At 49.5% G+C, this 15,772-nt stretch overlaps 1 protein-coding gene across 7 annotated transcripts in view; it reads right to left on the bottom strand.

Annotated features, from left to right (window-relative positions):
• Positions 1–561: 561 nt before the first annotated feature.
• The window catches only part of ACIN1 (apoptotic chromatin condensation inducer 1), a 37,023-nt gene continuing 21,812 nt past the window's right edge, over positions 562–15,772 (bottom strand). For 2 of the 7 annotated variants that reach the window (XM_007990824.3, XM_007990827.3), the window contains 11 exons: positions 11,068–11,209; positions 7,562–7,604; positions 5,925–6,058; positions 5,675–5,827; positions 5,012–5,153; positions 4,602–4,747; positions 4,086–4,193; positions 3,840–3,947; positions 3,291–3,615; positions 3,077–3,177; positions 562–1,470 (listed from right to left, as the gene is read on the bottom strand). In XM_007990824.3, the coding sequence (XP_007989015.3) occupies positions 1,144–1,470; positions 3,077–3,177; positions 3,291–3,615; positions 3,840–3,947; positions 4,086–4,193; positions 4,602–4,747; positions 5,012–5,153; positions 5,675–5,827; positions 5,925–6,058; positions 7,562–7,604; positions 11,068–11,209 (1,729 nt within the window). In that variant the 3' untranslated portion in view covers positions 562–1,143. Of the gene's footprint in view, positions 1,471–3,076; positions 3,178–3,290; positions 3,616–3,839; positions 3,948–4,085; positions 4,194–4,601; positions 4,748–5,011; positions 5,154–5,674; positions 5,828–5,924; positions 6,059–7,561; positions 7,605–11,067; positions 11,210–12,684; positions 12,747–12,988; positions 13,161–15,772 lie in introns of those variants that run through there. The other 5 variants (XM_037987550.2, XM_037987549.2, XM_007990826.3 and 2 more) reach the window with 5 other exon arrangements.

Here is a 15,772-nt window from a genome sequence, read left to right as displayed (position 1 = left end):
CGGTGGCGTTTTGAGAGCCCGTGCAGAGCACGGTAGCAGGTCAGCTGGGGGACACTTAAGGACGGCATAAGGGTCCAGAGAGTCCGAGGCCCGGGCCCAGGGAGCGTTTCGGGGACAGAGGCACGACATCGGCGGGAGGGCGGAGGCGGGCAGTAGAGCCCTTTTTGCGAAGCTCGGTTACAGGCGCCAACAGAGCGAGGAGCTGCTGCCCCCTGGCGGCAGTTGTGGGAAACACCAAGGTGGCAGGCAGGTGACCAAATCCCTGATTTAACCGTGCACAGGACCATGAACCAGAGGAGAACCCACCCTCCTAGCCCTGCTGGGGTGCCGCCACGGACACAGGTTGCCCCATTTCCCAGTGGGGCCTTCCCAAATGAGGAAGGTCCACAGCTTTGCGCTGGCCAGGGCCAAGGCAGGGGATGGAAGACAGTGGGAAGTTCCTGTTTCAGTAAGCAGGAAGCAGTCAGCCTAAAGGAACACATGGTATGGGAGCAACTCCTACTCCAGGCTACAGATATCCACAGTGTGGCTTAACCTGCCCAACGAAAGCCACTCACACAGTTTAAAACTAGGTCAGATTTTTATTTTTTTTTTCCATAGACCACATCATTTAATAATAAAAAAAATAAAAATAAAAATTGAACAAAAGGAAAAGGTGGATATAAAGTGGAACCTGTGGGAAAGAGACAAGGGCTGCAGGACAGAAGAGACTGGGAACTGCAGGGGCCCTGGGACTCAGGAGGAGATGCTGATTCAGCTCATAGGTGACCCAGTCCTGGCCCCGGCTGTTCCCAAGAGAAGGCTGTAAGTACCCAGGGAGGTGGTAAGCAGGATGGAGGAAAAATCAGAGGACTAGGGCACCTGGCTGTTCCCCATCTCTGGCCAACCGCCTCCTTGCCTAACCTAGCTCTTGCCTCTCAGACTTAATGGGAAATGAGAGGGAGGGGAGGGCTGTCCCAAGAGATAGGTTAAGGGGGTGTGTTTGGGGGGAAAGGATGGCCACCGTTCCATTTGGTATGTATGTAGGGGTAGGTGGTGTGAAAGACCCTTGGCTCCAGGGTGGTGGAGACTGTGCCTATCCCTCTGTGGCCATAACCCCCTGGGGCCGAGTGGCTGGTACCTGCAGCTCTAGTGTTTTCCCCGCTAGCGGCGCCCACCCCGGTCCCGCACAGGTGTGCTCCGACTCCGGCTTCTGCTGTGCCGCTTGGTGTCCCTGCGATCCCTTTCCCTGCCTCGTTCTCGGTCCCTTTCCCTGTCCCGATCTCGGTCCCCCCTGTCCCGCTCTCTTTCTCTCTCTCTCTCCCTGTCCCTCTCCCGACTGTGATCCCGACGTTTCTCTCGCTCCAGCTGTCGGTTCCGTTCACGCTCGGCTTCCTTCTCCCGCTCCTTTTGCTCTTCTTCTTCTTGCTCCTTTCGCCGCTTCTCCCGTTCCTTGGCCCGTTCGGCCCGCTCTGCCTCCTTCTGAACGATCTGCAGCCAGGTAGGAAAGGCACAGAGTAGGCAGCTCAGTCCTGGTCACAGCCTCCATTTGTGCCTGGACCCCGCCTCCTAGCTCAGGATCAGCTTTTCAGTTAAGCAGGAAGGGTTTGGGGGTTCAGCAATGGCATCCTGTCTTTCTTAGAGCACCTTTCTCCAAGTTTCAGCCTTTTTTTTTCCTTCTTAAGACAGTCTTGGCCGGGCGCGGTGGCTCAAGCCTGTAATCCCAGCACTTTGGGAGGCCGAGACGGGCGGATCACGAGGTCAGGAGATCGAGACCATCCTGGCTAACACGGTGAAACCCCGTCTCTACTAAAAAATACAAAAAACTAGCCAGGCGAGGTGGCGGGCGCCTGTAGTCCCAGCTACTCGGGAGGCGGAGGCAGAGGCAGGAGAATGACGGGAACCCGGGAGGCGGAGTTTGCAGTGAGCTGAGATCCGGCCACTGCACTCCAGCCTGGGCGACAGAGCAAGACTCCGTCTCAAAAAAAAAAAAAAAAAAAAAAAAAGACAGTCTTACTCTGTTGCCCAGGCTGGAGTGCAGTGGTGCTATCTCAGCTCACTGCAGCCTCTGACTCCCAGGTTCAAACGATTCTCCCGCCTCAGCCTCCCTAGTAGCTGGGATTACAGGTGTCTGCCACCATGCCCCACTAAGTTTTATTTTTAGTAGAGATGGGGTTTCACCATGTTGGCCAGGCTGGTATAAAACTCCTGACCTCAGGTGATCCGCCCACCTCAGCTTCCCAAAGTGCTGGGATTACAGGTGTGAGCCACCACGCCTGGCCACCATGTTTCAACTTTTACACACATTGACAGGTACTGGCACCACCCATGCCTGGCCCTTGGTGTTTCCCTAGCTCCCTATCATCAGCATAGATGTGAACAAATCTTTTTTGAGTAGCATAAGCCTAAAATTCCTAAAAGGCCTGTTACTAAGAAACTAAATTAAAAATGCAAAAACTCTTAAAAAGCAGGGAAATGAATTTATAAAACACAATTTCTCAGCTAAACAGAGTCAAGTTCTTTTTTTTATTATTGTCCAAGACACAGTTTTGTTCTTGTTGCCCAGGCTGGAGTGCAATGGCACAATCTTTGCTCACTGCAAGCTCCGCCTCCTGGGTTCAAGCAATTCTCCTCCTCAGCCTCCCAAGAAGCTGGGATTACAGGCACCTGCAACCGCACCTGGCTAATTTTTGTATTTTTAGTAGAGACAGGGTTTCCATGTTGGCCAGCCTGGTCTGGAACTCCTGACCTGAGGTGATTCACCCAACTTGGCCTCCCAAAGTGCTCGCATTACAGGCGTGAGCCACCACACACTGCCTAAAATCAAGTTCTAAGAAGCTTGGTTGGCACAGCCAGCTTCCCAGACATCCACAAACCTCAGCTGCTGTGTATCCATCATTACCCTCCTTGGTCTGGTTTCTCTATGGTATACCAATTAACTGAAAACTGCCTTTTTGTGATGCTTAGTTTTTTCCCCTTTAGCCTAAAGCTAGTAAGTACTTGGGCCAACTCACTCCCACAGTCACATGAATCTCCCCTCACCCTGACCTCAAGTCTCGGTGCCACTAGGGAGCAGGGCACCAAGGAGAGCACTCACCTGGCTGTCAGTTAGTGGGAGCCAATAGATGCAGGGAGCTGCCTTGGTCTTTCGGAAAAGGTCATCCAGCAGCTTGGCAGGTGGTTCCTCCTGGGCTTTCTCTGAGGTAGAAAAAAGTGAACCAGATTTGATGCATCTGACCCTCTGTCCCATCCCATCTGGGTCCCTTTCCCACCTACTAGTGGGTATGCGTACCCCTTAGCTAAGTACCTACCTTTCTTCTCACTCTTCTTTTCTTTAGACTTTGCGCGTTCCTTGCGGCGGCGGTCACGGGATCTTGATCGGGAACGGGGCCCTTCCCGAACTTTGTCCCGATCCCATTCACGCTCTGATCGAGTCCGCTCCCGCCGCTCCATTTCCCGTTCCCGCTCTGCCCACTGTTCCCGCACTGCCCGTTCCTGCTCCCGCTGCTCTGCCCGGGGGTGCTGTGGTGGCTGGACCGGGGGTGGGGGTGGGGGGTGCAGGGGCCGTGGTATCCCCTGCTCCTCTGTCTTAGTTTCAGAGGGTCGGTCCACCAAGAGGCCTCGGTGATAATCCAGCTGTGGGGAGAGGAGGGACAAGGACAGTCAGGATAGAGGTGGTATCACTCCCACTCAAGGAGCCCAGGTACCACTTTGAAGCCCCATGGTACAATTAAAGGAACCAAAGCCAGGGAAGAACAGGAAAGAACAGAATCTCAAGGTCTGGCAGGGATCTCTGCCGAAATCTAGCAGCTGATGGCTTCCCCTGCCCCTCCCCTCCTTCCTCTCCCTAGGTTTCTTACCTCATCTTGCTCGGCATAGTCAGCACAAAGGAATTTGGGATTGGACTGGGGCCATTTGACCCCATGCAGAGCTGTGCGGGTGGCAACAGCTTCCTCTACTGTTGAGTACTGGTGGAGGAAGGGAGAAGATGGAGGGTCAGTGTGTCTGCAACCCTTCCCACTTGCTGCAACACCCTTAAACCTGCCCACACTGGTCACAAAAGGAAATATATGCCATGACCTATAGAATCAGCTTCTTCCCCTCACCGTTACAAAGCAATGAGATTTGATCTTGTCAATCCAGAAGGCCTCTTCCACCAAGGTTCCTGTGCGCCCCAACAACTCCTTTAGCTGGCCTAAAGTGAAAGGACGGACCTGCCAATGAAAATAGACTTTCAGGGTCTTGAAGAAGGCAAGACCACCACCCATACAGCCAATCTTTAGATTTCCCAAGCTGCTGTCACAGGACTATAGTTTCAAGGTTTGGGTGAGGGCAGAGAGTTTAGGAACCTTGCAGTAAGAATGTGAGAAGAGTGGTGGTGCTTCCCAGCACTGAGACACTGTATATGAGGCCCTCTGCAAGTCCTCAAAACAACCCTGCAGGGTGACAGCTTTTCCCCTTCATTTTTAGATGGGTAAATAGGTTAAGTAACTCACTCAAGATCAGTGAATAACTTAATCTATTGGTAGACCAGTTCAACTATGAGTGGAACCTAAGAAGCGTAAGCCTAAAGCTCAAACTTAACCACTAAGCCAGCTGGGATGTGAGAAACAATGACTTACCAAATTGGAGATATGGACAATGTTGCTAATCTTGCCCCGGGGTGGGGAGGGCACCTGGGCAGTTCGGACTGGGTCATCAATTGTAATGGAAACTCCGGACTTTTGCTGGCTAATGGAACGTCGAGTTAAGGTATCTCCTAAAGTCACTATGAAGAAGACCACAAGAACAGCTTTTGGTAGGAAGCAATACTGGCTTGTTTCACTTTCAATATAACTATCACGGTTCCCTTTCTTTTATACCAAGCAGCCACTCCTTCATCTAAACGTGTAGAGCACCTATAATCTGCAAAGTACTGTGCTAGGCTAACCTCATCATGGAGATTCAAAGATTAAACAGAGTCAAATCTGGCCCTCAAGTAGCTTACTTCATATGTAGGAGAAAGATATGATATACGAAAAGCATCACTCACCTTTCTTTACTTCATGCTCTGCAGGTGGGGGCAAGGCCACCTCTACTGACACCTGGGGAGGTACAGGAGGTTCTGCTTCAGGTTCCTTCTCTTCTTCCTCTTCTTCCCTTTGCCCATTCTCCTGGCCCTCTGCAGGTACTACCTATCAAGAGAACACAGCAGATCTGTTAAACACCAAACTGGCATATTCTTTTCAGCCTCTGGTTCCCTGGTGAGAGCAGCAGTCAGCTTAGCATGTTCCTTCCGCTAGGGGTATTTCATTATCCAGCTCACCTCTACTAGATCCTGGGATTGTTAGTACCTCAACTTTGCCTTGAGGAAAACTAAGGCAGGAGTTGGTAAATTTTTTCTGTAGAGCAAAGCAGTACTTCAGGTTTTGCAGGCCACATAGTCTGTTGCAACTACTCAACTCTGGTGGTGTTGTAGTGAACAAACAGCCACAGACAAAAGTGAATGAACTGGTGTGGTTGTGTTCCAATAAAACTTTATTTAAAACAGGTAGCCAGCTGGATTTGGTAGTCTGACCCCTGAAAGTGTCGATCAACCCAACCCTCTGCACAGACAGGAAAGTTTCCTCCAAAGACTTTATCTCAGCTCCTCAGCTGGCTGCTCTGCATCTACTGCTCCCATCTTCCTCCCGACACTGGGGTGCAGAAGCCTTACCTGAGTGACTGTCCGGCATATTTTCAGCCCCTTGTCATGGGTCCCATCATCGCCATTACGCTCTGTCTCATCCTCAGAGATGCGAGAGTCATCAGCATGAAGATCCACAACAGCCTCCTGCCCCGCCAGGGGTTTGATGTCGGGGATGAGGCTCTGGGACACAGATACCCCCCACCCCGTTACACTGGGCCCATGTCTACTCCCACCTTAACAGGTCTCATCCTCCCTTCCCTGGCTCCTCCCACCTCACCTTGAGTGATTCAGTGGTGATACTGATGGAAGGTTTCTTCTGTGTGGTGGCTGTGCTGGCTCCCCAACGTCGTTTCCGACCAGGCTGGCCCCCCTCTGTGTCACTGTTTCCAGCTGGCACCCCCTTGGTAGCTGCTGTCCCCAAGAAATAGACCCAACAGTTAGATGGTCTCAGGACCTCTGCAAGTTCAAACCATAATACCTACAGGTTACCCCTGGCTGGAGTTTTGGAGGTTAAAGAAATCAGTGTGTGGGTGTGGTGACTCACGCATGTAATCCCAACACTTTGGGAGGCCGAGGCGGGTGGATCATGAGGTCAGGAGACCAGCCTGACCAACATGGTGAAACCCCATCTCTACTAAAAATACAAAAATTAGCCGGGCGTTGTGGTGCACGCCTGTAATCTCAGCTACTCAAGGCGCTGAGGCAGGGGAATTGCTTGAACCCGGGAGGTGGAGGTTGCAGTGAGCCGAGATCGTGCCACTGACTGCACTCCAGCCTGGCAACAGAGCAAGCCTCCGTCTTAAATTAAAAAAAAAAAAAAGAAATCATATTTGGGAACTGGGAAACCATGGCTTCAGACTGAACACTAAAAGGGCTGAGGTCCCTTCCTGATAGAAACTACTGATCTAAAAGCAGTAAGGGAGGGGTAGCTAGGATAATAAGCTGTTTAAACTTTTAATGGTAGACAGTAGTATCTTAAGTAGTGTGGAAGAAAAACTGAGAAGGACACGTGAATGCACAAGAAACAAGAACACTACGTGATACTAACATCTGAGCAGAACTAAGATCATGATGGGATCTGGTCTTTAATTTTCACACCACAGATTGATATTTAAGTTATAAACATCTATTATACTTTTGTAATCTAGAGTTCCTCATTGGGGAAAATGTTAAAATTGTTACTGTTTGAGGTGTGGGGCACTTTCATTTCCTCGGGTGCGCTCTTAGAATAACCCATAAACAAGGTCAAGCGCGATGGCTCACGCCTGTAATCCCAACACTTTGGGAGACGAGGCAGGCAGATCACGAGGTCAGGAGTTCAAGACCAGCCTGGCCAACATGATGAAATCCCATCTCTATTAAAAATACAAAAATTAGTTGGGCATGGTGGCACGTGCCTCTAATCCCAGCTACTGAGGAGGCTGAGGAGAACTGCTTGAATTGGGACCTGGGAGGCGGAGGTTGCAGTGAGCCAAGATTGTACCACTGCACTCCAGCCTAGACTACTACAGAGGAAGACTCCGTCTCAAAAACAACAACAACAACAACAAAAACCCAGAATAATTCATAAACTGCTAAGCATTACATAGGAGTCCTTGAAACTCATTCGTTGTTGAGTATTCACGTATCTGAAAGACTAAATGCCTCTAAGGCTAAATGGGACATGGTCTCAGACACCTCATAGTGTATCTCATTAAAATGTGACTAGAGAAATATGATGGAGATTGTCTCAAGCTTTGAATTTCAAAATGAAACCCTACATAGGAAAGGATTCAGATTTGCTAGGCACAAGGGGTGGGGCAGGAGGGAGCGACCCAAGAATGCCATTGAGAATGAAAATCTGGTTCTCAATGAATGCTGATTTTTATGGTATGGTATTCTTGACTTTTATCAGGGACTGGGGGCTAGACTTACAGACAACGGAGATCTTCCTCTTGAATGATTTGGGCAGCGAGCTCTGTATAAAGAAGAAAAAGGGAAAAAAAGAGAAAGAGAGACACCCCACAGAGAGGGGGGAAGGAGGTTAGATGGGGCAGTCTTAGAATAGCCTCCAAAGACACAGAGAGAGTGAGAGAGAGAGACAGAGAGAGACACAGAGACAGACAGAGACCAAAACAGAAGCGGCAAACGGCAAAAACGAAGCAGAATCAATGCAAGTTAGAGGAAAAAAAAAACAAAAAAACTACATATCAGAGCAGGGAAAAGTCATCTACTCCGTATCACACCTGTGTATTAGCTTAACCAGAAATAAGCTGGAAGAGGAATTCAGTAGCCTCTCAGCCCCTTAAAGATGTTGGTCATGCCCTCTCTTTCACTGTCTGAGTCGAGAGGACACCAAGCCAAACAAACTGTGCCCCAAACTGGGTCATCTAGTCCTCCCAGATCCTTCCTTGCTAACTGGAGGAAACAAGGAAAACCAACTTTGGATGGCAACTTCAACAAGGTAACCCTCCTTTCTTCAATGGCCAGACTGATGCCCAATGACAATGGCTTTGAGATGCCTGGACAGCAGACCGTCATGTCAAGGCTGCCCAGACCCCCCACCACACTGTGGAAAAGGGCAGCACTAGACCCACTGGAGATGAGGCTCTTGAGCCAAGTGCTAGCAAAAAGAACTTAAAGGTGTCTTTGGCAAAGGAAGGTTTTTATGAAGGGCAGACTGTCCCCAAGGAGATTCTTAAGACTTTCCAGCCACCTCAGGGAGCTTCAGCAGAGTCTTGCTGTTTCCTCTGCAACCAGGGCTCAAGCCTTAGAGGCCCTGCCAAGGACCAGAAGACATCTTTGGGACAAGTTTCTACCCCAAACACTCAGTGGGTGCATGACGAAAGACTATGGAGAGGGGGGAAAAAAAAAAGCAAGAGAAAAAGGGAATAGAGTATTTTTAAATGTAGGTGCTTATTTCTGGAAAAACTAAGACCTCTCTACCACTCTTCTAAAGGGTAGGGCAGAAACCTCGTGATGAAATCCCTTTCCCATCCACCCCCGCCCCCAGCCCCGTTTGTGTCGTCTAACCAAGTCTCCTTGGTCTCTGTTAAGGGCCAGCCTGACCCCTAGCTGGGCCGCTCTCGATGGGTAAGTTAGTGAGGAGGAGGGAAAAAAAAAAAAAAAAAGTCTTAATTAAAACAGGAAAAACATGAACCAAATAAATAAATCAGAAAAAATAAAGATATAGGAAAAATAAAATAAAATATTAAAAAAAGAGAAGAAAATAAAGAAGAAAATAAACTAGGAGTAGGACAAATGTTCCAGGTACCATCTCACACCTGGGATCTTCCGTTCAGCCCATCGCACCTCACTGTGTACTGTATCTAGTCAACCGCCGGTCCAATCAGAATGAGCCCTCCCTGCTAGGCGCTGTGCAATTGGTGGGGGGTTGGGTTGGCAAAAAAGGTGGGCGCACGGCGTGGTAGTCAGCACGGCACTGCCAGAGTCCTCCCAGGGGCGCAGGGGGGGCGGGAGGGAAACGTGTGGGGGGACGCTGCCCAGTTTCCATGATGTCAAGACAGTTCACTGGCGGTGGCCAGGCTCAGCGAGGGATAGAGGGGGAAAAGGGGCAGAGACATCAGTCCTGGCCCTGTAGGGACATCATCTTGCAGTCCCTGATGAGATGGCCTGTGAGTAGCAGGAATGATCCTTGCCTTTTATCGTGAGAGGCAGGCAGGACCCATGTCCACCAGTGGCAAGCTGCAGCAATACCACCACCCAATACTTGGAATCCAGGTGATGACTCCAGAGTCCCTTTCTCCTCTGCCTGTAACTGGGGAGGGGGTCCTCTCACCGAGTGGGATCATGGAGCCTCTGATGAAGGTAGCCTGGGGGTAGTAGGTGAATATCCCCCGGACCTGGCACACATTCAGCAGCAAGGTCAGAATACTTCTCTTCGGAGAGTTGTGGCTGGCATCTCCTCAGGGACTCCAGCTGAGACAGTGGTTCCAGTCAGGTGGATGAAATGAGTCCCTGCCTCCAGGGATGGAGGAGAAGTTGGAGCAACCAACATGCTGCCCTTCACCATGGACAACAGGGACCAAAGGAAAGTCCATCTGATGAGCAAGTGGTGATACATGGGCTGGGCTGTCATCAGCATTAAATCCCCAGGGGCTCAGACCCTAGACTCCTCTGCACGGTTCCTAGTCGTCACAGCTTAAGTAGAGGGTCCCACTCAGTGTTTTACAGCATGGCACTGCGATCACAAACTTTAGGAGGTCTTGGTGCCCTAGACGGGGATCCCAACAGTCTGTAGCAAACAAGGCAACCCACAGTCCTCAAAAGGGCAAGGGCATGTGGGCAGGCGCCCCAGCACTGGCACAAGCTCTTCTTGGGGTGTCCCAAGTAGGGAGATGATGCAAGTCCACCCCTTTCCAAATGTTTTTTGCTTGCTCAATACAAGTCTCTCCAGAACAGTGTTCTTCTTGGCCCCCTGATGTAAGCGAGACAGGGAGGCAAAAGGGGGCCCATCACAGGAGCCCATATACATGCCCCCCTCTGGCCAAGACACCTGGATAGCAGACTTGGCTCTGATTGGGCAGCTCAGTAGCAGCGGGTGGGTCCAGAGGAAGAGGCGGCATCAGCGATTGGCCAGTTGGGCAGGGTTATATTTTACGGGCGGATTACCGTACATGAGGTACTTGGACAAAGTTTTACGGGGAAGAAGGACCTTGTAATAAATAATATTCTGCACATCAAATCACTTTCACCGGCCCCCAACCCCGCAACACACACCAGAAAAAGGCTACACACACAACAGTCCCTCCCACCCTGTTAACCGCTCCTAAACCCAGCTCATTCTCAATTACTTTAAGAGCCAAGAAGACTTCGCTGGCTCTGATGGGGGAAGCCCCCTGAATTGGGTGCAGGACACAAGGTAACATATGCCAAAAAAGGTGGTAGAGGGGTCACAGATAACTGAGAAGGGGCCTTCTGGATCACAAGTGCTGACTTCTAAGTAGCTACATCTCTGCAATGAGACCACTGGGGGGCAGAGGAGGAACAAAAATTTCTCAGCATGGCTGGTCTTGTGAGAACCATCAATGTCCACTAGATGGCGACGGGCTCCATCAGGCTTTTAAAAAGGAGGGAAAGCTAAAGGAGTTACCACCAGAAGCTTGGGAAGACAGCAGGAAAAGCTGAACATAAATCTTAGATAAAGGGCCATTATCAGACTTTCCAGTTCGTTACAAACATCTAGAATCTGGGCACTACTTCCCCAACAAGGAAAGGAAAATGAATGAGCCCTGTCCCCATCACAAGAGGTCTCCCTTGCTAAACCAGCGAATTCTCCCTTGGCCCTATTCTGATCCAAGTCCCTGCCTCATCTTTCCTTTAAGTTAACCCACTGTGTAAGAGGGATCACTAGAGTGGTCTACTCTTTCCCTTAGGTCCATTCCTGCCCACCCACCCCAACAGGTGGCTTGGATGTTTACCTCTTTCTTCTCCTCATCTTCAACACTGCCCTCTGGGCGGTCATCATTGCTGACTTGGTCTGCAATAGGCATGGGAGGTTCTGGAACATCATTTTCAGGTCTGTTTTCACTTGTGTCCATGGTCACTTCCTCCTTCTCCTCACTGACAGGAGGGGGGGAGTGGTGGTGGTGGGGGGGCGCAGAAAAGAACCAAGGGGGAAGAGAGAGCAAGATGTTAGTTACTGGGTCAGGAAACCCCCATGCCTCCTCACTTGGGTGGGATTAGGAGGGCTGCTTTTCTGATCAAGGTTAGAGACCTTGTCCCAGTGGGAACAGTGGGAAACAGATTTTCCTTGGGGAAAGAGCGTGGACCACAGCAACCACATCCACCCATTGCCCAGATGAGTTAAAGTTGTCATTTGCGGGGTTAGGACTGCAACTATTCTCAGGTAATAACTCACCAGAGTACTCTTATATGAAGGGAGAAAAACTCTCCTCTGAAAATAGTCCCACAAAAGTGACTGTGATTTACCCACAACCCTGTGGCCTCAGTCTCCCTGGCCACAGGTACCTTTATACAGCAAAATTGCATAAAAAACGAAGGGAAGCCTGATTCCCTTAAAAAGACAAGAAAGAATGGCCACGGCTTTGGCAAAAAAGCCTGACCTGTGTTTAATCAACTGCTTAATAAGTAAAGGCCTGCTGACCCTCAGGATCTGGAAACACCAGCATGGAGAAAATGGTGGGGGTGGGGGCTGCAGGGAAGCAGGCCTGGTGAAGGTTCAAGCTTCAAGGACCCTCTCATTCAAAAGGAAAAATTAAAACTGCTGAATTGAGTATGAGAGCTCAGAGAAGATTAGGGCCACTTTTACCTGCTCAGAGGTGTAGAAACTGTTCCTACATTCGGCTTTCACCCAGTTTCTCCCACTCCCTCATTCCAACTTCCAAGAGATAAAGAGAGCAGGCCTCCTAGTCAGGACACGCCCTCCCCCACACAGGCAGCTTCCCCCACGAACACCAAACCCACTCTCCCACTCTTAATCTCTCAAGTTAGCTCCCATTTCAGGCAAAGAATCCCAGAGATTCACTTCAGATAAACTATCTTTCCACCTTTGATTTGTCTTCATCTCCAACGTCTATGTCAAATCTCACCCCCTCTACCACCCAAACACCAAGCAAAAAAAATCAAATAAAGATGATCAGAGGCCTAAGGCTCAGGAGAGGGGAAACCAAGCCTTCCAGGCCGATAATCACCACCAGAAAAGTCAGCATTCCCAACAGGCTGACTGACACTCAGAGGTCAGAAGAACCTCCCTAGAGCAGTCAACGAGGGATGCACTAGGGGGTTAGGGGGAGGGGAAAATCGGAACTGGGCCCCCAGCTAACAGGCCCCCAAAGAAACACGAGATCGAACTGCTTACATCTAGAGAAAAGACTTATTAAAAAAAATTCTATTTCCCATATAGAAAGGGCAAATGGGGCCAATTAGAAACTGGGCAGGAAGGACAAAGGGGGAAAGCAGAATGACTGAAAACAAACCAAAACGAAAGACGGAATGAAAGCCATGAGGAAGAGAAGGAAGATGAGGCGAGCTAGAGCGGTGGGGAAAAGGCATACATGGAAATGTGAAGCTCTCACCCTTCTTTGCTTTCTGATAACATGATTTTTTTTCTCCCCCTGGAAGTGCTGTTTATCCCTTTCTGGAATGGAAGAAATAACAAAAACCAAACAAAAAAAATCCTAAAAAAAATAAAGAAAAAAAAAGCACACCTTCCTTGTCCCAATATCCCACCACCTCCTCCCCAGCCACCCGATCCAGAGAGAGAAAATTGAGATGTAGCAACCGGGGATCCAAAAAATGGTAAATGGAAGGGGGAGGTGGTGGTGGTGCGGGGAGGCTAAAACAGATCTGGCTTTTAAGAGATAAGCGTTAAGTCCTCACGGCAAACCCCGAGTTCGGCTGGATTGGTCTCTCTGGAGAAGGAGGAAGAGGGCCAGGCTGCTGGTAGTGGCTGGCTCTATTGTATTGGCGGAGCGGCAGCGATCAGCCGGAGACATGCAGGGGAGCCATCTTGCCACTTACCCAGCAGCCCGTGTGTGCGGATGGGGGAGGGCCTTGCTGCAGCAGGGGAGGGGAAAGAAAAAAGGGAGGGAGCTGAGTGAGCAAGGTTCTTATCCTTTGGCAGGCCACAGGGAGCTGACTGCCGGCTCCAGAGGCCTGGCCTTCTTTTCTCAGGTTACAGCAGCTACAGAGGCTTAACCCCCGAGGGCCGGGGTGCTCCCTCCTGGTCTTCCCAGGAGGCAGGGGAGGGGGCTGGGTGTAGGACATGTAAAGTTACAGTTGCTTGATTGGAAGATTCCAGAGAATAGAAGGCAGGCAAACAGTAGAGGTGGGAGTGAAAAAAGATGAAATAAAAGAACGATAAAACCCAAGTTGAAAAGTGATTAAAGAAGGATGGTAATGAAAGCTGGATACAGGGTGGGGCATGAGCAATGTTTTATGTGCCTACCACCCTCTATCCAGTAATCTAGGCATGGAACACTGAAACCAGACCAACCAGTCAGATGCTGCAGGTAGGGAGGTGGGATGGGAATTGTCACTATCCAATCACTACAGTAACTGGTTGCTCACCCGGCAATGACCACGTGTTACTATTCCCAACGTGTCCTTTTCCCAGGGATGGCGGAGGGAAGTGGATAAGCAAGGAGAGTTCTTTTTTCAATTACCAGTAGAAGCGGGGCAGGGGGGTGGTGTCTCTGAAGAGATGACAGACAACTTTGTTTTATAGAGTCTTTAATAAGGTCACCCTGCCCCAGGGTCCACTGGGGCCAGAAAAAGAAAGGATAAACAGGGCAAGGGGACCTTGGGTAGCTGAAGCTTGAAGGCCACTTCTTGAAGCAAGGGCTCCAAGGTGAGGCTCTAAAGCAGATAAGACAGTGAAGTGAGAGTGCTGCTATAAGGGGCGGGGGAGATCAGCTGGGCAGAAAGCGATTGGGAACTAAGCAGAAAATATTCACCATGGGAATCTTCACTAGACCAAAGTGGGAAACATGCTAATAATTCAAAAAGTGCTCAGTAGATACTCAAAATGCTTATTTGTTGACTGCAGAGATGTTCCTTTTGTATCGTAGTGGCAGAAGTTTACACTAAGACAAACTTCTGAGAACCAAAGCTCAGTGTCCTGCGTAACATTTGAGTTTTTAGCTAGGAATGAAAATTTCTCCTGGCTGCTTAAAATCTTACACTTACAATGCCAGCTGCATGCTAAAGTGGCCATATTTATACATTACTTTAAATGTTTCCTTTCACATAGTGGTCCCTGTCTGCTCAGGGTAAGAGTGAAGCCTTTGGAGTCAGACTGGCCAGCCCCACTCTGTTGAAAGTTGTGTGATAGTAGGCAAGTTCCTGGTTCTGTGTATCTGTTTTGTAATCTGCAAAGTGGGCATAATAACAATACCTACTTCATGGAACAGTGTAACAAGTGTTAGCTTCTAGAGTCTGGCTTGGAGGACACCCCAAGTGAAGGTACAGATATATGTAAAATACATGCACACTTAATAGGCCATTATCTCATTTGATGTCACCTCTGGGGCTTTGAGTTTCCTCAAAAGAGTAGACCGCTTGTTCTCCGAGGCAAAGCCATTCGGTGATTGGCATGACAGGTTTTCAGCAATGCCCTTATCACTCTGTATAATAACTGCTACTTTACCTGCCCCCCATCTCTACCTTGCATAATTCCTCAAGGGTAGGGATTGCATCTCTTGGCCCCCTAGCCCAGGGCTTAACACAAAGTAATGTTCCCTAACTATTTCTGAATTAGGGTGTCACTGTGGGTACCAAGTGGACACTTACCAAATGTTTGCTAACCTGAAAGTTTTCTTTTTGAAAAAAAATTTTTTTGGCCGGGCGTGGTGGCTCACACCTGTAATCCCCGCACTTTGGGATTTGGGAGGCTGAAGTGGGTGGATTACCAGCCTGACCAACATGGAGAAACCCCGTCTCTACTAAAAATACAAAATTAGTGAGGCGTGGCAGCGCATGCCTGTAATCCCAGCTACTCGGGAGGCTGAAGCAGGAGAATCGCTTGAACCCAGGATGCAGAGGTTGTGGTGAGCCGAGATCGTGCCATTACACTCCAGCCTGGGCAACAAGAGCAAAACTCCGTCTCAAAAAAAAGAAAAAAAAATTTTAATAGAATCCCCCAGAGAATGTTACACCACAGAAAATGCTACCTTCGGCCATCCTCAAATAAAATACTGTCCTAAAATACTCTCAGCTGCTAATATGCCTCTCCAAAAGTGGCTGATTTTGAGATTTTGTTATTGAAAATTCCTTTTTTTTTTTTTTTTTGAGACAGAGTCTCACTCTGTCACCCAGGCTGGAGTGCAGTGGAATGATCTCGGCTCACTGCAAGCTCTGCCTCCCGGGTTCACGCCATTCTCCTCCCTCAGCCTCCTGAGTAGCTGGGACTACAGGTGCCCGCCACCACGCCAGGCTACTTTTTGTATTTTTGGTAGAGGCGGGGTTTTACTATGTCAGCCAGGATGGTCTTGATCTCCTGACCTCGTGATCCGCCCGCCTTGGCCTCCCAAAGTGCTGGGATTACAGGCATGAGCCACCGCGCCCAGCCAAAAATTCCTTTTTTTAAGAATAAGAATCTTACCATGCTCTCCTTTACCCTCTGAAGACACAGGAGGTGTGTGTTTTCTATTTCCCCATGATCTA

This window comes from Chlorocebus sabaeus, chromosome 29, assembly GCF_047675955.1.
Source record: "Chlorocebus sabaeus isolate Y175 chromosome 29, mChlSab1.0.hap1, whole genome shotgun sequence".
Taxonomy (NCBI): Eukaryota; Metazoa; Chordata; class Mammalia; order Primates; family Cercopithecidae; genus Chlorocebus; species Chlorocebus sabaeus.
The sequence above is the reverse complement of the archived record's forward strand: the minus strand, read 5'-3'. Positions and strand labels throughout refer to the sequence as shown.